This window comes from Stegostoma tigrinum, chromosome 5 (assembly GCF_030684315.1).
Source record: "Stegostoma tigrinum isolate sSteTig4 chromosome 5, sSteTig4.hap1, whole genome shotgun sequence".
Lineage (NCBI taxonomy): Eukaryota > Metazoa > Chordata > Chondrichthyes > Orectolobiformes > Stegostomatidae > Stegostoma > Stegostoma tigrinum.
This window is the reverse complement of record NC_081358.1, coordinates 127462690-127488218: the sequence shown is the minus strand read 5'-3', so window position 1 is coordinate 127488218 and position 25529 is coordinate 127462690. Positions and strand designations below refer to the sequence as shown.

At 44.2% G+C, this 25529-nt stretch overlaps 1 protein-coding gene across 1 annotated transcript; it reads left to right on the top strand.

Moving 5' to 3' along the window:
• On the top strand, positions 1-25045 carry riok3 (RIO kinase 3 (yeast)). Its single transcript, XM_048528696.2, has 13 exons — positions 1-194; positions 3183-3304; positions 6428-6570; positions 8836-8943; positions 11454-11563; positions 11930-12073; positions 14317-14444; positions 15365-15547; positions 18807-18966; positions 20066-20146; positions 21836-21925; positions 23436-23543; positions 24681-25045. The coding sequence occupies exons 1-13, from the start codon at positions 138-140 to the stop codon at positions 24774-24776; spliced, it is 1530 nt and encodes a 509-aa protein (XP_048384653.1). The 5' UTR covers positions 1-137; the 3' UTR covers positions 24777-25045.
• Positions 25046-25529: the final 484 nt, after the last annotated feature.

The window sequence follows — 25529 nt, the reverse complement described above, 5'->3', positions numbered from 1 at the left end:
ACGGTCCGGTTTCCGGTTCCGGCCGCCGCCATTTGCAGCGGGAGCGGTTTCTCCGGTTGTGGGGGACGCTCCTGATTTCCCGGACTCTAGGCCCCAGCTCGACCCAGCGGCCAGGATCCCATCCGTCACCCGGGAGGATGGAGCAGGTAGCGGCCCCGGGTCCGGCCGCCGGATCCCAGCCCTGGAGAAGCCAGGTACCAAAGGGTCATTGGACCCGACACGTTAACTCCGTTCCCCTCCCCCCCTCCCCCCCCCACCCTGTCTCTCCCCCCCCCCACCCTGTCTCTCCCCCCCCCCCACCCTGTCTCTCCCCCCCCCCCCACCCTGTCTCTCCCCCCCCCCACCCTGTCTCTCCCCCCCCCACCCTGTCTCTCCCCCCCCCCACCCTGTCTCCCCCCCCCCACCCTGTCTCTCCCCCCCCCACCCTGTCTCTCCCCCCCCCACCCTGTCTCTTCCCCCCCCCACCCTGTCTCTTCCCCCCCCCCACCCTGTCTCTTCCCCCCCCCCCACCCTGTCTCTTCCCCCCCCCCCACCCTGTCTCTTCCCCCCCCCCCACCCTGTCTCTTCCCCCCCCCCACCCTGTCTCTTCCCCCCCCCCCCCACCCTGTCTCTTCCCCCCCCCCACCCTCTGTCTCTTCCCCCCCCCACCCTCTGTCTCTTCCCCCCCCCCACCCTGTGTCTCTTCCCCCCCCCACCCTGTGCCTCTCCCCCCCCCACCCTGTGCCTCTCCCCCCCCCCACCCTGTGCCTCTCCCCCCCCCCACCCTGTGTCTCTCTCCCCCCCCCACCCTGTGTCTCTCTCCCCCCCCCACCCTGTGTCTCTCTCCCCCCCCACCCTGTGTCTCTCTCCCCCCCCCACCCTGTGTCTCTCTCCCCCCCCACCCTGTGTCTCTCTCCCCCCCCACCCTGTGTCTCTCTCCCCCCCCACCCTGTGTGTCTCTTCTCCCCCCCCCCACCCTGTGTGTCTCTTCTCCTCCCCCCCCCCCCACCCTGTGTGTCTCTTCTCCTCCCCCCCCCACCCTGTGTGTCTCTTCTCCTCCCCCCCCCCCCACCCTGTGTGTCTCTTCTCCCCCCCCCCCCCCCACCCTGTGTGTCTCTTCTCTCTCCTCCCCCCCCCCCACCCTGTGTGTCTCTTCTCTCTCCTCCCCCCCCCCCCCACCCTGTGTGTCTCTTCTCTCTCCTCCCCCCCCCCCCCCCCCCCCTGTGTGTCTCTTCTCTCCCCCCCCCCCCCCCACCCTGGATGTCTCCCCCCACCCTGGATGGTTGTTAGATAGAATGGACTGGATGCAGTTCATCTGTGTGGAATGTGAGGGAGGAGCACAGGATCTGTGGTAGTCAACCTGGACCAACAAACAAATGTGATAGCATAAATAGGATCATCTAAATCAGCACAAGGCTGTTCTGTTCCCAAGTATAGGGATAGTGTGGGGAAAACCATGATCTGGAATATTTGATTCAGCTCAAATGCTGAAAGCCTACCCCTCTGATAATACCTCTGTTCTCTCCCTGCAGTCCTATAAATGTTTTTCTTGTATGAGTCTCAGGTCTGACTCACAGGCTGTCAGCTGATATTTTGTAATTTTGATGTGGGTGGGGATGTGCTGTTCTGCCTCTCGCCTCTTGTGGAGCTCCAGCCGTAAAAAGTTTCTTCTGTTATGAAAGCTACTGTGATAAAATTGAAATCTCTTCAAACTGATTTCATTTTGCCTCCTTTTTGATTTTATTTACTATATTGCAGTACTTGGCTAATTTACAAAGAGAAGTATTGGCTTTTGATGTAGGTGTGATTTGTTCCTTCTATTTAATGCTGGTCTACACCTCGGGAGAATGATCTGAGCATTGTAGGGTATGCTTTGAAAACTAGAGAGATGCCTCTAGTCATAGTCACCATGACCTTAGGTGGAGGAGCCTTATCTGCTTTTAAAAGCAGTGCAAGCTTTGTTAAAATGATTGATGCCATACAGATCCAGAATAGGAAGCTCCGACTGAATTAAACCTACATTTTAATAACACGTTTGTGAAGTTGAGACTTCCCAAGATGGAGGTCAGAATCACAGATGGGATGGTGCTAGGGCAACAATGTGTATTTCTGACTGAGTGGCACTGATACTCCTGAATAACAGCTTTACATACACTCTTACACAAGCATACGTTAAAAAACCCGTCTTGACATTGAGGGATCATTGTTTTTATGCTTCAGAGTAGGGTCACAGCGGGAAAGGCTTAGGAAGCACTTGCTATAAGTCATGACATGAAAGATAGAAACAACCTGATGGCAGTGACTGTTATAATAACCTGTAACTTAGTGAAAATTAATGCTGGAAAGTTGTAAAAGGGCATTTGTTTTGATATGCATAAAGATTCACATCTTGCCATAAAGAAGAAATAATCTTTGAATGTCATTCTGTATATCTTCAGTCAAGTGGAGCAATAACTTGTTTCTAGTCACCCTGAAAGCTGGAAAATGAGAGAATTTTCAGAAAAGAGATAATAGGAACTGCAGATGCTGGAGAATCTGAGACAACGTGTAGGGCTGGATGAACACAGCAGGCCAAGCAGCTTCCTGGGAGCAGGAAAGCCTTTCAGTTTTTAAAAAAAACGCTTCAGATCAGTTAACTCTTTCAATGCCTAATCTGTGCAATGGTCCACAAGCCACCACACTCTGACAGTGCATCCGCTAAGCTACAGAAAGTTAAGTGCAAGTTGTTTTTAAATATGAGCCAACATACACTTGTGCTTAGAGCTTCTCTCCTAAAATCTCAATCACTATAGCAAAAGACAGGATTATGTCAAAATTGCAGCAGAAAAACAAGCTCATAACAGTGCATGAGATAAGGGGAACTGCAGATGTTGGGAATCCGAGATAATAAAGTGTGGAGCTGGATGAACACAGCGGGCCAAGCAGCATCTTAGGAGCACAAAAGCTGACGTTTTGGGCCTTGACCCTTCATCAGAAAAAGGGCCTAGGGCCCGAAATGTCAGCTTTTGTGCTCCTAAGATGCTGCTTGGCCTGCTGTGTTCATCCAGCTCCACACTTTATCTCCTAACAGTGCACGGTTCATTAAAACAAGTCTCTTAAGTGTGCTATGCATCACAGTAAGTATCCTGAGGAACCAGGATTGCTCCCTTTGTGTCACTGTGATTGAGATTCTCTCTCTAAACTGCTTTTGATGTTGTTCACAGTGTCCTTGGGTGTCAGTACCTTCCACCGTAACTCCCTGCTCCCTTTCTGATGTAATGAGTGAAGAGCTTGCCAAAGAACTGCAGCAACAAGAGGAGAGCGCAGCATTCCCTCATGCCATTAGGTATGTGATAGTTTTTCAAAAAAATGCTAGTGTGGGGTGAGAAGGAGAGAACGTAGTTTGGTTCAGGGCTTCATTACTGTCTGCTAAGTGAGATCCACTGTGCAACTGTGATCATAGCAAAATTGGCAAGGACGAGGTCGAGTATTTTCAATCTGCCCTTGACAGAATTGGTAAGAGTGACCAATAACACCATACAGTCGTTATGAGATGATGTCCTGCTTTGAAGCTACCAAACAGGACTACTTGCAAGCTAAATAGCATGAGCAGCAAGTGATAAAGATAAGTGATCCCACAGCCAATGGATCAGATTTAGGTTTTGCAGGCCTGCCGGGCCCGGTCATGAATGGTGGTGGACAATTAAACAACTCACTGGAGGAGAATGCTCCACACATATCCCCATCCTCAATGATGGAAGAGCCCAGCACATCAGTGCAAAAGATAAGGCTGAAGCATTCGCAGCTACCTTCAGCCGGAAGTGCTGAGTGACCACCAGTAATCCCCAGAATCATAGATACCAGTCTGCAGCCAATTCAGTTCACTCACATGAGATCAAGAAACAGTTGGCAGCTCCAGATAGCCCAAAAGCTGTGGGCTCTGACAACTTGCCACTCTCCTGGCCAAGCTGTTCTAGTCCAGTTATAACACTGGCATCTATCCAACAATATGGAAAGTTGTCCAGGGTGCCCAAGTAGGACAAATTAAACCCAGCCAATTACTGCCCCAGCAGTCTACACTCCCTCATTAATAAAGTGATGGAAGGAATCATCAGTGTTATCCAACAGTAGCTGCTCAGTGATGTCCAGTTTGAGTTTTGCCAGGCCCACTCCGCTCCTGATCTCATTACAGCCTTGGTTCAAACATGGACAAAAGAGCTGAATTCCAGAGATGAGGTGAGAGTGACAGCCATGTTCGACCAAGTGTGGCATCAAGGAGTCCGAGGAAAACTGTAATCAGTGGGTGTCACGTGGCATCATACCTGACCCACAGGAAGCTGGTTGTGGCATTTGGACATTAGTTATCTCAGCATCAGGTCATCTCTGCAGGAGTCCCTAGGGTAGTGTTTACAACTAACCAGCTGCTTCATTGATGACCTTCACTCATAAGGTTAGAATGGGAATGTTTGATTGCACAACGTTCAGCACTATTCACAACTTCTCAGACACTGAAGCAGCCCATGTACAAATGCAACAACATCTGGGCATGGGCTGTCAAGTGGCAAGTAATGTTTGTACCACACAGATGCCAGGCAATGACCATCTCCAGTACAAGAAAATCTAACATTCAATAGTGTTGCCATCACTGAATTCCTCACAATCCACATTTTGGGGCTATCATTGACCAGAAATGTAACTGGACTTGCCGTATAAACGCTGGCTAAGTAAACAGGTCAGTGGCTGGGATTACTGCAGCGAATAACTCACCTCCTGACTCCTCACAGCCTGTCCATCATCTACAGTCCACAAGTCAGGAGTGTGATGGAATGCTCCCCACTTGCCTGGATGGTTGCAGCTCCAAAAACACTCTAGAAGCTTGACACCATCCAGGACAAAGCAGTTTGCTTCTTGGTACCACATCTGCATGCATCCACTCCCTCCAGCACTGACGCTCAGCAGCAGTGTATACTATCTACAAGGTGTACTGCAGAAATTCGCCGAGGATCCTCAGACAGCACCTTCCAAATCCACGACCTCTTCCATCTGGAAGGCCAAGGGGCAGCAGATACATGGGAACACCATCCCTGCAAGTTCCCCTTCAAGCCACTCACCACCCTGACTTGGAAATATATTGCTGTTCCTCCTGTGTCACTGGGCCAGAATCCCTAAGGGCATTGTAGGTCAACGTGGACTGCGGTAGTTCAAGGAAGCAGCTCACTACCACTTTGTCAAGAGCAATTAGAGATGGGCAATAAATGCTGGACCAGGCAACAATACCCATGTCCCATGATGGATTTTTAAAAAAAAACTCCTGGTCTCTGGAGATTTTGAATGTCTGTTTCCTCATACTTTTTCCCTTGACATAGTTCCATTACACTCTGTCCAGTTATACTCTGGGATCTCCTACTACGTTTTTGTACTCCGTTCCTAAACTGTTAGGTCTGGTTTCACTCAGACCTATCCATAACTACGTGTCAGGAACAAAAACAGAAGTCACTGGAAAAGCTTGCCAGGCCTGGCAGCATCTGTGAAGGAAAAAAATCAGGGCTAATGTTTCGGGTCCCACCTGTGTTACTTGTCCATGTGCTGCCCGTTTAGAAAGTCAAAACAAAGTCTGTGTGTATACTGACAGTACCCAGTTCTTCTACTTTAGACTCCCAACTGCCTATCAGTTTTCCCATGCTTAATACTGGATGTGTTAGTTTTCTTCATCTGAACTTGGGATGACCAGAGTTCAGCACCTAATCGCTAATTCTGTCTCCTTTGAAAATCAGTATCCGAGGCATAATCATCCTGTTAACAAACTCTGTCTATGTGAGCCAAGTTTTCACCGTGTTCTCCATCACCTCTCTGTCTCGGCTCATGTGCTGCAGAAACTCTCATCTTTACCTTTATCTCCAGACTTGACTACTCCAGTGCAGCTCTGACCAGGCTCTTGCCTTCCATTCTTATCTATTGCTTGTGGCTTTATGGGTCCCAAGCTGTGTTTACTTCAGTGCGCACTGAGCTAGGTTAGCTCCTGGTCCATCGGGGCCTTGATATTGAAATTCTCTCTCTCCCTATCTCTGTGCCCTTCTCATCTTGCCTGCATGCACAGGGATCTGGTGGCCGACTCCAGTTCTAACTCAAGATTTCTGTGCTTCTCCAATTCTTTACCTTTTGAATAACTCCTGCTCCCTCCTTTGCACTGTTGGTGGCCGTGATTTCAGCTGTTGCCTTTGCAGCTTTCTTTTCAAAGACATCTGCACTCCTCCTCCTTCCCCCTCTCAGTCCTTTGAAGCACTCGTTAAAGTATACTGATGTAGACAGTCTTATAGTCCTAAAAGTTGTTTGGCTCACTATCTGTATTTGTCTGATTACTTTCCTGGGCTGCGCATTCTAACCATTTTCATACTGGAAAAGTTTGAGCTTTCATTTTAATTTTCATAATCCCATGGGTTAAAAAATTAAACCCCCTTCTTGTGTTCAGTATTGATACAACAGCTCTGATTGGAGAAGGGACTGAAACCTCCAGTGATCTCCTGCTAGCACAGATGTTGCAGATGGAGTTTGACCGAGAATATGACGCGCAACTTCGCCGCGAGGAAAATAAATTTAATGGTGACAGCAAAGGTGGGAGCTCATGTACCTCGATTTTCACTGTGTTGGCCTGTTTATTCTATTGTAATCATTTTGACACCTTCTGGAAATAAAAACATTAATATGAAGTGCATGGTGTGTAAAGCAGAGAGATCATCCAGCCCACTGATCAATGCTGATATTTATTCTCCATTACCTCCTTTCGCTTCATCTCACCCCACGTCATATATCTCTATTCCTTTTTCACTTGTGTACTCATCCAACTTCCCTTTAAATAAATTTACTATGTTTATCTCAAGCCCTCCCTGTGCTAGGGAGTTCCTCACTCTGCCTGCCCTCTGTGTTAAGATGTTTCTATCGAAAGCCTTATTCAAGATGTTATAAGTTTGTTGATTGGAGATAATGAGAACTGCAGATGCTGGAGAATTCCAAGATAATAAAATGTGAGGCTGGATGAACACAGCAGGCCAAGCAGCATCTCAGGAGCACAAAAGCTGACGTTTCGGGTCTAGGCCCGAAACGTCAGCTTTTGTGCTCCTGAGATGCTGCTTGGCCTGCTGTGTTCATCCAGCCTCACATTTTATTACCATAAGTTTGTTGATTGCTTTATTTTCCCCCCTACTCCAAGGGCAACAGGAAAAGCCAATGGCCTAGTGATATTATTGCTGGACTGTTAATCCAGAGACTTGGATAACGTTCTGACCCACAGCAAATGGTGGAATTTGAATTCAATAAAATATCTGGAATTAAGAGTCTAATGATGGTCATGAATCCGTTGCTGTTTGTCGAAAAACCCATCTGGTTCGCTAATGTCCTCTAGGGAAGGAAACTGCCATCCTTACTTGGTCTGGCCTACATGTGACTCTAGACCCACAGCAGTGTGGTTGACTCTTAACTGTCCTCTGGGTGATTAGGGATGGGCAATAAATACTGCCTGGCCAGTGATGCCCTCATCCTGTGAATGAATAAAGGGGGGTAAAAAAAGTAGATAGTTTTGAGACAAAAAGCAAAGTAACCAAGGATGCTGGAAAGTTTAGAATGTACAGCATAGAAACAGGCTGAACTGGTCCATGCTGTTTATATTCCATACCAGCCCATCAAAATACCCTTTTATTCCCTTTTGCTTGTGTCAGTCTTCCCCTTAAAAGCATGTGTGCCATTCACCTTAACCACTGCCATGAGTTAACAATATGCCAGTTGTGTAAGGGATCGCTTGTGGTTCACATCAGCTTAAGCCAACCAGGCTGAGTGCTGTGCTGCTGGGTTTTGACTCTGCAACTCTAAAGTAATTCTTCCGCACTGTACAATGACCTGTAGAAATTGCCTGTCTCTCTTCCCTTTACAGGTACTAACAGAACTCTACTAATCCAGTTTTGTTTGTGTACTTTGTGTAGTATGATACTTGCATTCCTGAAGTAGTATTTCACAAACTGGATAAATCTGCCATTTTGATAGTGAACAGTCACAATTTAACTCCTCAGATTTCAATTTCTTCGGTTTACTGCAGAAATGATTTATTATAACTAAGTATTAATATTGTTTTAGAAGGTTTGTTTAGTGTCACTGGGTCAAATTTCTGATATCTGAATATTAAGCTGATGTGAAATCTCTCCCTTTATGGTATTGTCGCTGTCCCTACACTCCTTAAGTTACTTCAAAGAGGTAGTTCATTCTCCTGCTCGCCATGGCAATTAGACCAATTCTGACATCCCATGAATGAGGAAAAATGCTGATATACTGTAAAGAAATTGAGACCGTTTATTCCTATAGTTGCGAGCTATTTTGTAATCTCCCTAAGAAGATAAATTGGGATGTTCTTTATTGAATTACTAAACTGCATCATATAGAAAACAATCCTGTCTTGAAGAGATTCAGAAAATGGATCAGTGTCGTTATTCCTTGGGGTAGAAAGATGCTCCATGTAGTGTGTTATTGCCCCTGTAAAGAATAAAACTGAGTGTTTAGTAATATGAATACTAAATTATTAAACAATTTTTCTAAAAACCTCTGGCTGGCACATCAACACTGTGTTGGAGTGGGGGTGCCAAACAGCAGGAATCATAAGGAAGAGTTTATTTGAATACACTCTCTAAACTATATCAAACAGACCTCATCGTCACAACTACAGCATAGTCTCTTGATTAATCAGGATTATTTCCTTTGCCTCAATAATGGAACATAGTAATATATAGAAATGGTGTGAAATTAGTTCCACTTACAGCATTGTAGTTGTCATTAGTGGTAGGGTTTATGGTGTTTGCTTAGAAAATAAGGTTTATTGCTGTCTCTTTTGTCCAGTATCTATTTCATTTGAGAATTATCGAATGGTTCATCCTTATGAAGACAGTGAAAGCTCAGATGATGAAGTCGATTGGCAGGATACACGGCACGATCCCTATGGACCTGGTAATGTCTCCACTGATGTGACTGAGTTTTCTTTGTTTCTGACTGTATTAATTTAGTCCAGACCTTCTTTACTTTTCATGTGCCATGTGATACTGATTCAGGAAGACTACTTGAGGACATTTCTCATAGAATCCCAATAGCATGGAAACCGGCCACGGCCCAACAAGTCTACACCACCCCTCCATACAGCACCCCACCCAGATCCATCCCACTACCATTTCCCATGGCCTGTCCTCCTAGCCTGCAAATCTTTGGACTGTGGGAGGAAACTGGGAACCCGGTGGAAACCCGCGCAGACACAGGGAGAATATGCTGACTCTACATAGGCTGCTGCCTGAGGGTGGAATTGAACTTGCCTCCCTGTGAGGTAGCAGTGTTAACCACTGAGTCATTATGCTGCCCTTCTCCTTTGCTTTTTGAGAAATCCTTTAAGAAATCATAACTGTCTGATGTTGCCTCCAGAGTGAGAAAGAATACAATGAAAATATTTTGTAGCAACAGCATTTTGAGTTCAGGTTTTAATTTTTTCAGCGAAAGCGCCTGCAGGTGTTGCTAAACCAGTTGGCTCACTTGTGTTTTTAAGGTAGGAATCTTGTTTTTATTACGCTGTCTGAGCCTATACCTATCTCACAGGAACAGGAGCAGGCCAGTCAGCCCCTCGAGCCCGGTCCACCATTCAGTATGGTCATGGCTAATCTGTAGCTTAACTCCATGGACCTGCCTTTGGTCCATATCCCTTTAATACCTTTGCTTAACAGAAATGTATGTATTCAAAGTTTTGGCAAAGATTTATAGCTCTGGTTGTGGGTGAGGTTATTGACTTGCTCGCCGCACTGGCTTGTTCTTGTTCAGATGTTTCGTCACCATGCTGGGTGACTTCATCAGTGGACCCTCCGATGAAGCGATATTATTCTACTCCGCTTGGAAGTTACACTGTCTGATCTGTCATGGTGAGTAGTGTCATTACTCACTCACTCACTCACTCACATGACAGTACTCACCATAACAGATTGGTGTAACTTCCAAGCAGAGTAGAATAACCTTGCTTCATCGGAGGGTCCGCTAAATAATATCACCTGGCATGGTGCCAAAACATCTGAATGAGAACTCGCCAGCTGGGTGAGCTGGCAACAACCTCAGAAATGCAGGTATCTCAGATCTAAAACTGTATCAGAGATAATGGGAACTGCGGATGCTGGAGAATCCGAGATAACAGAGTGTAGAGCTGGATAAACACACAGCAGGCCAAGCAGCATCTTAGGAGCACAAAGGCGGACGTTTCGGGCATAGACCCTTCATCAGAAAATTTCTGATGAAGAGTCTCGGCCCGAAACGTCAGCTTTTGTGCTCCTAAGATGCTGCTTGGCCTCCTGTGTTTATCCAGCTCTACACTCTGTTATCTCGGATCTAAAGCTAACAACTGATCTAGCATCCACTGTCACTTGCAGAACAGAGTTCCAAACCTCTACTGCCCTTTGTGTGTCGAAGTGTTTCCTAACATCTCTCCTGAATGGTCTGGCTGTAATTCTCAGACTATGCCCCCTTGTTTTCAAGTCCCCAACAGATGGAAATAGTTTAGCTTTATCTACCCTATATTTTCCTGTTAATATATTTGATGAGAATACCCTTTAAGCCTCTAAATTCTAGGGAAAACAGGGAGGTCTAACCAGGGACTTGTATGGTTGAGGCATATCTTCTTTATTCTTATACTCCAGTCCAATATTCCTCTCTGAGTAGGTAGGGTCAGCTCTTAATTGTTCTTCGTTGTTCCCTGAATTGGCCATCAGTTTTAGTGTTGACCAATAAATGCTGTCCTTGTTAGCAGTACTCACATCTCAAGAATGATTTTGTTTTTATATCCCAGCTGCACTAGCTGTTTGAAAGGGTTGGCTTCTCATTCCAGTGGTGTTTTAAATGTTCCCTTTTTAAAAAGAAAGTCAGTCTGTGAATCTAGTTCCCTTTTAAAAAGTTTTTGCTGGCTAAGGTCAGCTGTGACTTGGTAGATCGGTCTGCTGCCTGAGTCTCAAGGCTCTGGGTGAAGTCATAGTTCTTTGCTTGAGTGCAAATGTCTAGCTGACACTGCAGCGGTGTGGTACTGTGATAATGGGAACTGCAGATGCTGGAGAATCCAAGATAATAAAATGTGAGGCTTGATGAACACAGCAGGCCCAGCAGCATCTCAGGAGCACAAAAGCTGACGTTTCGGGCCTAGACTCTGATGAAGGGTCTAGGCCCGAAACGTCAGCTTTTGTGCTCCTGAGATGCTGCTGGGCCTGCTGTGTTCATCCAGCCCCATGTTTTATTATCAGGGGTGTGGTACTGTCAGGTCTTTCAGATAAGACATTAAAACTAGGCACCACACAGTTGTCATGTTGCCACAAGTTAGATATGTTTCAATTTTGATGCTCAGAGCCTAGAATGAGTTTTTTCACATTTTAATTAAGGCTTTTTCTTATCTATCTTTATTTTCTGAAATAATATGTAAGGTCATGAAATGTGTGTGTCACCAGATAAACCTTCACCAATTGCAAAACGAGGATTTGTGGGAAAGGGCAAAGAGATTACTACCAAGCACGATGAAGTGACCTGTGGCAGAAGGAATACTGCACGAATGGAAAATGTAAACATTTCTGTTTTTGTATTTCTAGTGTCGTCATGAATTTATATTAGGAGTAGGGTAGGAGTGGTGGTGTTTACCTTTATTTAAATGATTGTTCCTACCTGTGAATAACGGATATTGATGAACTTGTCATGAAAAATGGCATTAAGCATTAACCACGTGCTTACCCCTCTTGTAAATGGAATCATTCCTTTTCCTAAACTGCAAAGCAAATTGAGGTGCATGGGCCTTGTGCTGAAGATATGTTGTAGGTAGTACTAGGTAAACAGATGAGATTCTTGGTAGCAATAAATACTGTCAGAGACACTCACCTTTGATAGGAACAAATTATAAAAGTTTAACAGCTCAAAATGTGTTTGTGTTCAGTTTGCTCCAGGGTTCCAGGTGGGCGATGGCATCGGGATGGATTTGAAGCTACCTAATCGTGTCTTCAATGCACTGAAGCAGTATTCTTATTCTGAACAGCGGCGCAGTGCTAGAATTCATGAAACAAAAGAACATTCTACTTCTGTACGTCTCCCTTTGTTAAATATGCCCTCATACTTGATGATATAATGTAGTAGGAGGCCATTCAGCTCATCACAACCATGCAAGCTAGTGAAAAGAATGATCTAATTTGCCCTATTGCACCCCTCCTTTCTCCATAACCTTGAGAAATTTTCCCCTGCTAGTATTTACCCAGTTCTCCCTTTTGAAAATGATTTGTTAAATCTGCTTCTCGTCCCCAACCAGTTCTTCTGATGATCCTTCGGTTTCACGCCCTCCTGCCTCTGGGAGCAGAGTAATGGATGAGAAGCTATCGGGAAATCAGAGTGACCAGTGTGGGTTTGATGGAAATGTTGACATTCTCTCTCCTACCTAGTCTTTGTTGAAATGACTGGTTCTTGAAATTAGTTTAAAATCAGCAGCTGGTGATTTATTATAAAAACAAAGTGCTGTGGATGCTGGAAATCTGAAATAAAAGCAGTGCTGGAGAGTTTGAGCAGGTCTGGCAGCATCTGTAGAGAGAGAGAGTTAATGTTTTGAGTCTGGTATGAATCCTTCAGAACTGAAATGGTTAGAAAATTGTGGTTTTTATGCTTGTGACAGTGAGGGAGGAGCAAGTGGAGCAAATGGTGAGGGTACCCAAAGCAAAAGGCAGTGATCCTGGTGAGAAAGGAGTAATAGAGTAAATGAAGGAGATAATGGGCCTATGATGTTTATTCTCTCCACCACCCATTCACCTTATCCTGCCAACACCCAAACCTAGACTAGAGATAGGAAGAACTGCCGATGCTTGAGCTGGAGGAATTCAGCAGGCCAGGCAGCATCAGAGACTTTCCTGCTTCTCTGGTGGCTTGGCCCTGCTGTGTTTCTCCAAACCTAGACTGCACTCCCTCACATCCCAGATGTCCAAGTTCTTCAAGGACCGCAACTTCCCCCCCACAGTGGTCGAGAATGCCCTTGACCGCGTCTCCCGCATTTCCCGCAACACATCCCTCACACCCCGCCCCCGCCACAACCGCCCAAAGAGGATCCCCCTCGTTCTCACACACCACCCCACCTACACTTGCTACACTTGCCCCCACACCACCTCCCTCACCCCTATCCCAGGCACCAAGATGACTTTCCACATTAAGCAGAGGTTCACCTGCACATCTGCCAATGTGGTATACTGCATCCACTGTACCCGGTGTGGCTTCCTCTACATTGGGGAAACCAAGCAGAAGCTTGGGGACCGCTTTACAGAACACCTCCGCTCGGTTCGCAATAAACAACTGCACCTCCCAGTCGCAAACCATTTCCACTCCCCCTCCCATTCTTTAGATGACATGTCCATCATGGGCCTCCTGCAGTGCCACAATGAAGCCACCCGAAGGTTGCAGGAACAGCAACTCATATTCCGCTTGGGAACCCTGCAGCCCAATGGTATCAATGTGGACTTCACCAGCTTCAAAATCTCCCCTTCCCCCACCGCATCCCAAAACCAGCCCAGTTCGTCCCCTCCCCCCACTGCACCACACAACCAGCCCAGCTCTTCCCCTCCACACACTGCATCCCAAAACCAGTCCAACCTGTCTCTGCCTCCCTAACCTGTTCTTCCTCTCACCCATCCCTTCCTCCCACCCCAAGCCACGCCTCCATCTCCTACCTACTAACCTCATCCCACCTCCTTGACCTGTCTGTCTTCCCTGGACTGACCTATCCCCTCCCTACCTCCCCACCTATACTCTCCTTTCCACCTATCTTCTTTTCTCTCCATCTTCAGTCTGCCTCCCCCTCTCTCCCTATTTATTCCAGAACCCTCTCCCCATCCCCCTCTCTGACGAAGGGTCTAGGCCCGAAACGTCAGCTTTTGTGCTCCTTGGCCTGCTGTGTTCATCCAGCCTCACATTTTATTGTCCTAGACTTGTATGTGCTTTGTTCACTTTGCTAACTTTGCTTTCAGCCAAGAAATTTCATTTTCACCCTTTCATACCTTTAATTTACACTTGTCTTACTCCTTTATTTTGCTTTCAACGTTATTGGCCACTGTCATTTGCATTCAGTACCGAATGGTTTGTCCCATGGTTTGTCCTCTGCCTCTGTCAAAGTGTTAAAAACCACCATTACCCAACCCTTTTCAATTCTGAAGAAGTCATACCAAGCTTGAAGCATTAACTGTTTCTCTCTCCACAGATGCTGCTGGTCCATGCTGAGTTTCTCCAGCATTCTGTTTTTGCTTGCCAGTGAGCTGGACAAATTCTGTTCTCACGTTTTTCTTACTGTTTCAGGACCAAGCCATAGACTCAAAAACCCGCTTGCTTCTGTACAAAATGGTGACTGCTGGGGTGTTGGAAAGCATCAATGGTTGCATCAGCACAGGCAAAGAATCTGTGATCTTCCACGCTAATGGTGGAAGGTATGTATCCATCCAAACACACAACTTTTCCCATCCCTGGCCAGCACCCAACTGCAATTCCACTTATCAGAAATTGAATTAGAAAAGTGAAGAGAGTGAGTGGGTCAACTTCTTCAAAAGGTGTATTCATAGGGCAGAATTGTGGAGTTCGGACCACTATCACATCAGTCTTGGTGTCAACGAATGAGGGAGAAAGCTTGAGGATCAAATGGACAACTCCTAATGATAAATAGTCATCTGTGATTATGTTGAGAATCTAAACTCGGGGTTATAAACGTAAAATGATCTGTGATAAATTCCAATAGAAATTTCTTTAACCAGTGAATATGGAACTAGTTATCATCGAGTGTGGTTGATTTTATCCTTTTGAGGAATTTGGAAGTCACTGGCAACGCCAGCATTTTTTTGCCCATTCATAATTGCTCATGAACTGAATGCCTTGCTGGGCCATTTCAGAAGACAGTCAAGAGTCAACCAGATTGTTGTGGGTCCGTTATCACACGTAGGCCAGGCAGGGTAAAGATGGCAGATTTTTCTCTCTAAAAGACATTTGTGAATTGGGTGGATTCATTTGCCAATTGATGATTCATCACTCGTACTAAATACCATCTGCTGCCATGTCCCCAGAGCATTAGAGACTTGGGATTACTGTCCGGTGACATTACCACTACACCATTGCCTCCCCTTATTTAGTTCCTTAATTGGGGGTACATGTGTTCCATCTAACTGCTGAAGGCCCTTGTAAATTTGGGAAGTGTATGCTGACCACTGATCATTTTGCTAACAATAAACAGAATTACAAAATTACTTCAGTTATTTCTATTACATGCCAAATGATCAAGGTGATTCTCACTGACTAACTCCAAACTTGAATTAATATTTGTACAAATTTGTTGTGGTTTCTGTCTCTCTTTCTGAAGCATGGATGAGAAAATGGTCCCTGCAGAATGTGCCATTAAAGTTTTTAAGACTACGCTTAATGAATTCAAAAACCGTGATAAGTACATCAAGGATGATTACAGATTCAAAGACCGCTTTAGCCATTTGAATCCTCGCAAAATCATTCGTATGTGGGCTGAGAAAGAAATGCATAATTTGATCAGGTACTGTCTCTTTCCTTTGAATTGAAAGATTACTCTGAATTTTGAGATGCCAGAAAGTCTGGTATGTTTTCATTTTGTATCATGCTGTTGTATACATACTTATTTTAAAATTCTGTCTGTTTGTTACAAGAGAAAATTGCAGTGGTGTAGAGTTGTGGCTAAGGTTGTGAGCGGCATCAATAAGTGCGGCCACACTTAGCTTAGTGGAATGGCTGGTTTTAGGCCTGGCTCGTGTGGGAGGGTTTGAGATGCCCAGACTGTTTGCGGTTAGGTTCTAACATACACTTGCAGCATAATATTAAATGGGAGACCCCGTATTTTTAAACCGTGTCTCCTCGTTCTAGGTTTCTACACAAGGTGAAACATCCTCTCAACATCCAATCTGTTAAGCCCTGTTAGAATCTTACGTTTCAAAAGACCACCTCTCGTTCTTCTGAATTCCAATGAGGATTGGTCCTATCTGCTTGTCGTCTTTTCATCAGGCAATGTTTTTAAACTAGGAATCATCTGAGTTTTTAAATGTTTATTTAGGGTGTGGTTGCAGAGCTAAACAATAGCCTTGTCAGTGGCCTAATGGTATTTCTCAAGCGTGACGGCAGGCTAAGTCAGTGAATGATGCTTAACAATGTGAGTCATTGTTCATACTGAACTGCAGCTGTAATTGGATGGTTTTGACTACCTCAGTGATGTTAGCAAGTCCAGACTTGGTAGGATCATCAATGAGAAAAGTTGTTCTGGGTGGATGTTGCCTTGCCAGACCCCTCACTGCTAGTCCTTGGGTGATACTCCTTGGTATGGTAACTTCCCTCATCTGGGTGTTATGAGGGAGGGTATACTGCTGGTGGATTGAGGTCGTCATCAAGGACAAGCTTCGATTGGAGTAGGCCTTTTCCAGAAGCTTGTTGTAGTTCCTTACTGACAGGGAGGACTTGGGATATAAGTCAGTCCCACGTACTTAGCCATGCTCTGAGTTCATTGGCCTTACCAGTCAGACCCCTTGCATTGAAATAGACGCAATGTAATCCAACAGGCATTCCTCACTCCCTGTTGTGTTCCAGCCTGACCTGTCTCTTCACCTTGCTATTTCTGATTGTTGTATCTCCTTCCAGCCTTGCACTTGCCTGCCTTCTGTTGACTATCCCACCCCCCTGCCAATCTAGTTTAAGACGTCCCTTATAGCACTAGCAAATCTGCCTGTCTGGATATTGAGGCAACTTGTCCCTCTTGAGCAGGTCACCTCTGTGCAGAAAAAATCCAAATGATCTAGGAGTCTGAATCTCTTGCCCCTCCACATCAGTTCTTTGCCACGCATTCATCTGCCACGTCCTCCTGTTCTTACCCTCACTAGCACGTGGCATTGGAAGTAATCCGGAGAATACTGCTGTTGAGGTCCTGGTTTTTAACTTCTTTTCTAGCACTCTAGAATCACTGCAGAACCTCATCCCTATTTCTACCTAAGCCAGTGTGCACAATGACTTCTCGCTGCTCACCCTTTCCCTTGAGAGTGTTCTGCAGTCGCTTCGAGACATCCTGGACCGTGGCACCTGGGAAGCAACACACCATCCTGAATTCCTGTTTACGGCTACAGAATCTCTTGTCTGTCCCCGTAACTATTGAATGTCCTATCACTAAAGTCCTGTTAACCTTTACCTTTTCCTGCTGTGCCCCAGAGCCAGTTGTAGTGCTGCCACTGTAGGTGCTTTCCCCGAGCGGTTATTCCCTCCACACAACCCCCAGCAGTATCCAGAATGGTATACCTGGTTTCAAAGGGAATGGCCACATGGGATTCCTGCACACTCTGCTACTCCCTTTGCCTTTCCTGGTGGTCACCCAGCTGCTGTCCACCCGCACATTAGGTGTGACCATCTCACTTAAACTCTTATTGAAGATGCACCCAGCATCTCGGATAATCCTAAGTGCATCCAGGTTCCTAACACTGTCTCCCAGGTGCCGTAGCTGGGCACACTTCTCACAGGTGTAGCCATCAGGGACAATGGAAGTCTCCCTGAGCTCCCACATCCTGTAGGAGGAGCACGCCACTGCTCTAACTGCCATCTCAAATGCGCTGAGACTAAAAAAGAAAGTTAAAAGGACTGTTATCTGAGCTAACCTGTAATTTTTACTATGCTGCTGCTCACCGAAGCCCCTTCAGCCAATGTCTTCCTTCTACCTCTGCTACCAACAAATTTTCCAATAGCATGTGTCTCTCTCTCTGCTTTTATTTTTGGTTAGAGGAGGAGGGAGGGAAACACCGCAGTGATATAATGTTTGGGTCATGATGTAGAGGTGCCGGTGTTGGACATGGTCAAAACATGCATGATACCAAGTTATAGTCCAATGGGTTTAATTGAATGCACAAGCTTTTCTAATGTCTCTTTGTCAGGTATAATGAGAGAGGAACTGTCAAGACACCGAATTTATAAGTAAAAGACCAAAGGATATATAACTGATATGAATGTTGTTTAACATTTGCATCAGTTGTATAATGCTTTGATCTTTACATAATGTTTGGGGCTAAAGCACTCCTTGATGCCAGGCCCATGATAATCGGCTCTTCCATGCTGGTGACTACTTCCAGGCTTAAATATATGCACTGGTGATGCCTTTCCCTATCAGACGCCTGTGTTGGGGGAAATGAGTAGCTGTGATGATGAGTGTTAATTTGCAGATCTGAAGACCATAAGATATAATGTCAGAATGGCCATTCAGCCCATCGAATCTGCACTGCCATTCGGTTAGATCATGGCTGATCTGATGGTCCATAATCCACACTCCACCTTGCTGCCTTTTCTCCATAACCCTTCATTTCCTTCCTGATTAAAAATCTCTCTCAGCCTTGAATATATTTAACCACCCCAGGCTTGACAGCTTTCTTGAGTAAAGAATTGCAGATTCACTACGCTGTGTGAGGGGGGGGGAGAAAAAAAATTCATCCTCATCTGTCAAATCTCATCCTTGTTCTGAACTCTGTTTCTCTCTCCACAGATGCTACAAGACCTGCTGAGTTTCTTCAGCATTTTCTGTGCTTGTTTCAAATTTCCAGCATCTGCAGTATTTAGCTTTTACTGAAGGTCAGATACTGATAATTTTGAGACAGTGCAAGAGTTAAGCGGTATGGTGTTATGGTCATGTGTACTTGTGGCTCTGTTTTGTTCCTGTGAAACCCTTTTTAAGGGTGTTTCCTTTCATAAAGATGCTATATGAATGCAAGGTGCTGATATGGCAGTTATGTATTTTACTGTGATTTGTCTTTCTGCAGAATGCAGGCAGCTGGAATTTGTTGTCCAGAGGTGGTTATGCTTAAGAAGCACATTCTGGTGATGTCCTTCATTGGTCAGGACCATGTGCCAGCTCCTAAATTGAAGGATGCTAAACTCAGCTCTGAAGATATGAAGCGGGCTTACTACCAGGTTTTGGATGTAAGTAATTTCTCCTCCACACGTGCTCAGTTTACAGTATACAAATGCTGTACTGTTTTTAATTGTTCTGGGTCTGTTTTGGTAATGGTGGGGGTGTGCGCTATCCAAAAGTCAAACCTGGATGCATTGACAATGTCTGGGCCTTGGGGATATTTGACTGGGTCTGTGTGTGTGCACGCAGGTGGGTTAGTCTGTCTCTGGTACAGGGCAGTGTTTGGATGCCTGTGTTGGGTGGTGGAGGAGAGGAGGGCATGGAGTATCTGCCTGTGTGGGATTGTGGAAGGTATGGTCTTGCGTGGGGTGGGATCTGTGTCTGTTTGGGTAGGGTTGTGCTGGTGGCACCGGGTCCTGTAAGGGGCACGCACGATTTGGCAGCCAATGCCATACGTGTACCTTGGAGGTCTGTGCAGAAGAAACACAATTTCAGGAAACGTCAGTAGCCACTGGGGTTGGTTGGGGGGTGCGTGTGCATGTTTTAAGAAAAACAATTTATTTAAACACTGCAGCTAAAACAAGAGCAAGAAAAGTGGAATTTAGAATAACTTGACTATTGGAAACTTAACCTACTTAGTCAACTTGATACAAAAGCTTAACTAATTAACTGTTCCAGTATAGTAACATCCTGTAAACACGTCTTGGTAAAAAGGTAAATTTTAACATAGATTCTTTCAGGCAGGAGGGAAGAACATACGGTACAGGAACGGGCTCTCGGCCCACAATGTTGTGCTGGACGTGATGCCGAATGAAACTAATCCCTTCATTTGCCTGCCATTGGTCCGTATCCCTCCATTCCTTGCATAGTCATGTGCTTATCTAAAACTCCCTTAAATGTCTCTATTGTATCTGCCTCTCACCACCACCCCGGCATTCTAGACTCCTACCGCTCTGTTTTTAAAAAAAAACTTGTCCCTCGTGTCTCCTTGGAGAAAAAACCCAGGACAAAATAACCTTTTTAAAGTGACAGCATTCCTTGCACCACGTCAGCATTGCCTTTCATTACCTCCAGATGCCTGCATCATATCAACTCACTTCCTCCTCTTACTTAATGTTCTTTGGTAAAAGCTTTCTTTGTGTGATTTATGTTTGTCTTCTCTCGCAGATGATGCAGCAGCTGTACACAGAATGTAAGCTTGTTCATGCTGATCTGAGTGCTTACAACATGTTGTGGCACATGGGAAAGGTGAGACTATATTTACACGTGCAGGAGGCAAGAAAGTTTGGCGGGAATGTTACTGCCTGGATGGAAAACAAAGACAACTAGCTAACCAGACATTAACTAGATAAGTTAGTGGAATGGAGTGCAAAGTCCTAACTTCATTGCATTGGTGGTTCAGCATTTATTACCCATCCCTAGTTGTCCCTTGAGAAGGTGATGGTGAGCTGCTGCCTTGAACTGCTGCAGTCCACCTGCTGTGGATTGACACAAAATGCCTTTGGGAATGGAATTCCAGGATTTTGTCCCAGTGACACTGAAGGAACGCTAATATATTTCCAAGTCAGGGTGGTAAGTGGTTTGGAAGGGACTTTGCAGGGGGTTTCCCATGTATCTGCTGGTTTCATCCTTCTAGATGGTAGAGGTCATAGGTTGTCTGTTAGAAGGCTGCAGGTAGGTTTTAAAATTTGAACACAAAATTAGCATAATTTTAAAATTTCCTTGTAAAACAAACTTATCATTTAAATGATATTAGGAATATGGAAGATGTGGCCATTCAGTCAGATCACTGCTGATGTGTATTTCAGCTTCATTTACCCACCTGATTCTAAACCATGATTCCCAAGAAAGATTATAATCACAGTTGTGAAATTTTAAATGACCCAGATTCATACTCATTACTATTGAGACTGGGTTTAAATTCCTGATTTCTTGCTATTAATTGAATTTTAATTCTGCCAGACTCCATGACGGGATTTGAACCCATGTCCCATGTCATTGGGGCATTAGTCTGGACCTCTCTAGTAGTTTACCAGATTTTTTTTTGGCTGTGTTTCCTCACCCCCAGAAAATACGTGTTGCTCACGCAGAGTGTTCTCTGAAGACAGACTTTACGAGATGCCCTGACAGTGTAAAACATGATGGCGCCCAAATAAGCACCATAAATATGGGCACATGGGATGGACTGACATCACTGGCAGTATTGGCATATTTTTCATGTCTACTGAGTGTACTTTGGGGGGTGTCAGCAGATACTCTCTCTCTTTTATTTGTTCTTCAGATGTAGTTATTGCTGGCAGGACCAGCATATATTATTGATCGCTAGTTGCCCAGAGGACAGTGAAAAGCCAACCACATTGCTATGGTTCTGGAGTCGCACATGGGCCAGACCGAGTAAGGATGGCAGACTTCCTTCACTAAAGGATGTCAGTGAACCAGGTGTGCTTTAGTGAAAGCAGTGAGCTCAGTTGGGTGGTTGGCTAGTTTGCATTGCCGATAGCATAAGTTCAATTCCCACAATGGCTGAGGTTACCAGGAAGGACTCTACTTCGCAGTAGTGATGCTCAGTTTAAACCACCAGCATCTAAAGAGAGAGCGGCCTTATGGTCTGGTAGGATATGGTGACTTTACCTTTTTATGTGGCCACAGTTAAGCTATTTTTTTAAAAATCTGGAATTCATTCAAATTTATCCGTCATAGTGGGATTTAAACCTACATCCCTCGAGCATTAGCCTGTGGTTCTGTGTTACCAGTTCAATATCATTACCACTATGGTCACTGTAAGGCAGTACACTGAGGATGATAGCATGAATTATGAAATCAATGTTGAAGACCCTTCCCACCACAGCAACTGGAATTCTGAAGGAATAGAGATGAGATCTGGTGTTTCCACATAGTTGACATGATTACAGCCTGCCTTGTTTTATTTCTTTACAGGTTTGGTTGATTGATGTCAGTCAGTCTGTAGAACCGACACACCCTCATGGGCTCAAGTTTCTCTTCAGGGATTGCAAAAATGTTTCTCAGGTATCAGTTTCATTACTTTCTCTGTTACAGAACCACATTATGCAATTGGCTTAGCTGCAATTAATTTATGAATTTTTACATATGTTAATTTACAGCCTAGATGCAGGCTATTTGGCTCAACAGTTCTAAGCCAATGCTGATGTTCTGTACCATATATCTAATTTCATCTTTTCCTATCTCACCACCTCCATTCTTTTCTCCCTCATGTAAATACTAAATGTGTCAGCATGTAAGTTGCTCAAAATCCCTCCAAAAACACTAATAAAATTAATAGAAATTCATAGAATCCCTACTGTGTGGAAATACGCCATTCGGCCCAACAAAACCGCACCACCTGTCCGAACAGCATCCCACCCAGTCCCATTCCCCTAAGTTCCCATGTCTGACCCACCTACCTTAAACATCTCTGGGCACTATGGCCAAACTACCTACCTTGCACATCTTTGGACTGTGGGAGGAAGACAGAGCACACAGACACGGGGAGAATGTGTGGATCTTGCACGGTCAGTCAGTCGCCCGAGGGTGGACTCAAACCCGGGTCCCTGGTATGTAAGGCAGCAGTGCTAACCACTGAGCCACAGTGCAATTTCCATGTCCATTTGCAACACAGCCCGTATTGTCTGCTCTATCCCTACGTCTGCTAAAAGATACCAGGAAATAAAACATTTGTGGTTGAAAAATTGAGGCTGACAGCTAATACAAGCATTGGCCGATGCAGTGAAAGACAGTAGCCAGAGGCTGTGTTGATGTTGACTTTTACAACGTGTGTACAAAACATGATTTTTCTGCTGACAGAGTCAATGTCTCCACTGTAATTTATGGTATTTAACTTTCCTTTGATTACATTAGTACTGTTTACCTTAATCACTCCTGGTAGTTGAGTTCCACATTTTACCATTCTTGGATAAACATTTCTGCTGAATTGTCTGATTTAAAGATTTCTACATCTGCCCTACTTACCCTTTTCCTAATTTTAAGACCTTCATCAGGAGGCTCCTTAGCCTTTTTTACTGAAATTCTCTGCCCTTCCCTGTAGTTTGTTCCTGTTCTAAAATTATCCTAACAAGTCTTTTGTCTGTTTGCAGTGTTTCTGCATCTTTTTGGTTACATGGAAACCAAAACAATTCACAATACTCAAGTGTGGTATAACCAAAATTGTGAAAGTTTTTAAAATATCCTTTCTTTGAATTCAGTTTCTCTAAAATAAAAACAATAAAACAGAAGTTCCGTAAAGCCCTTGTTTGCATGCTCATGGCTCTGTCTCAAATGCAGTGGATCTTGATATCCAATATTTATGCTTAAAGTAAAACATGACTAAAACAAATTGCTCTTTAACACAGCGGTGTATGGGAGCTCACTGTGTGCAAATTTGCTGCTGTTTACTATATTAGAACATCAAAATGCATGTTTCATATTTGAACTTAATTATTTTAGAATTGATATATGCTTAATTTATGGTTTTCTAATATCATGTGTGTATACAATTATTGTTATACTGCTTTCCTTGCAGTTCTTCCAGAAGTCAGGAGTTACAGATGCAATAGGTGAAAGGGAGCTTTTCAATGCTGTCTCTGGTTTAGATATTACAGCAGATAATGAAGTGGACTTCCTGGTTGAGGTAAAATCTGTTCATGGAATGAAGCATGGCTTTTAAGTGTTTTAAGATGTGTTACTATGTTAAAGGAGTGGTGAACATGCAATAAAAATTGCAAGTGCTGGATGAACTTGACAAGTCTGGCAACATCTGTAGACAGAGAGAAAAATCAGGTTAATGTTTCAAGTCCGGTATATAAAGGAATCTGGAAAATGATATTTTCCCTCTGTTGAAAAAGTGGGGCCGGGGTGAGCGGACCTGATGGTGAAGGTGCTGAGAGCAGAGAGTATTAATGATTACAGGTGAGAGGAGAGATTTAAATGAAGTCTGTTAGTAGCAGAAGAATAGGTCAGCTGTGCTGAGTACAAACCAGATATTGGGGAGAGAAGTGGGGTGTAATCAAATTGGAGTATAGTGTTCATGGTCTGAAGTTGTTGAACACAGTGAGTCCTGAAAGTTCTAAAGTGCTTATGCAGAAAATGAGTGCTCCCTCAGTTCGTGCTGGGATTCGCTGAAACACCGTAGCCAGCCTAGGACAAGAATGTTAGCATGAGAACAAGAATTATTGAAATGGAAGGCTGGGGATCATTCTTATGGACTGGGCAAAGGCCACTCACTCCTCCTCTCCCTTCGTTAACAATATAAAAACTATCACTTTTCCAGCCCCATTCAGAGAAAGTCATTATTGATTGTGAAACATTAACTCTGTATCTCTTTTCACAGAAGTTTCCAAACCTGCTGAATTTCACTAGCATCCACAGTACTTTGCTTTTATACACATGCAAATTTTTTTTGAGGGCTAACTTTGTAAACCACTCACTGTATAAGCCAATAACTTGTGCTATTCCCCAATAGTGTATTTCTGAAAGTGGGAAATATAAAAGCTACTTAAGCATTTTTCTCCAGTGGTGTAAAATTTCTTCATTCATTAAGAAATTATTTCTAATATTTACATATGACTAAATATGTTCTAGCTGCTTTACTGGGGTTTGAGATGTTGGCTTTGGAGACAGCTTCAATTTCTGAAACATTTTAGTAGTGAAAACTAATATTGTGCAATTGTTTGAAGTGTACAGTTTTAAATCAGATTAGCAGAAACACTGAGTTTAATATGTCCTTGTGCTAAAAATGTATTTGCCTTTCTTAAACAAAAATGTTTAGATTGAAACTTTGGAAAAAATCAATGAAGACCATGTCCAACAGATGGGGAAGCGTGTGAAGATGACTTACGAATGTGAAATTCCAGAAGAGGATTAAAGGAGGAGTGGCTTTTAAATGGTTTTTGCAGACTGATCTTTACAAGCTGGAATTTGACAACAATGGAAATTTGTGCAATTTAATTTGATTTCAAATTAGAGTATCAATAGATTTGTATCATTGGTATTTGTGACAGAAATTAGACTGGTGTGATGTTGAAGATGCTGCTGCAGTTCTTTCTCCTTACACTTTGTATGAGTTGGGAGCTGTGACTGTTTCTCTTGTGTTAGCAAAGTTTCTAACCAAATAAATAACACACCGACTTTAAACTTTTGTTTGAGTGAAATCTGTAACTTGACATTTAGTGCAACCACAAAATGTTGTATGTTTTAAGTTTCACATCAAAACGGAGTGAATGTAATGCACATGTTTGCTCTATTCTGTTTTTTTGAACTCACCACTTTGGGTTGTGATAGGGCAACTAGCAATGTAACACCTGAACTCCAGGTACAACTTGTTTCAACCAGATTCACTGAGACTTCTATAAACTCAGGGCAGTAGAAAGTCATCTGAAGCAGAGCTGACATAGCTTTTAATTCACTTTTTAAAAAAAATGAAACTACATACCAGAGTGCCATTAATTGTGATACTTTAAGACCATATGGCTTAGGAACAGAAGTAGGCCATTCAGCCTTTATTTGCTTGTCTATTCAATGAGATTGCGTTCAAATCTACTTTCCTGCCTTGGACCCACTTTTGCAGGCCCCACTCTTCAAGCTGCACCCAAACTCCAAATTCTTGCTACAGGACATT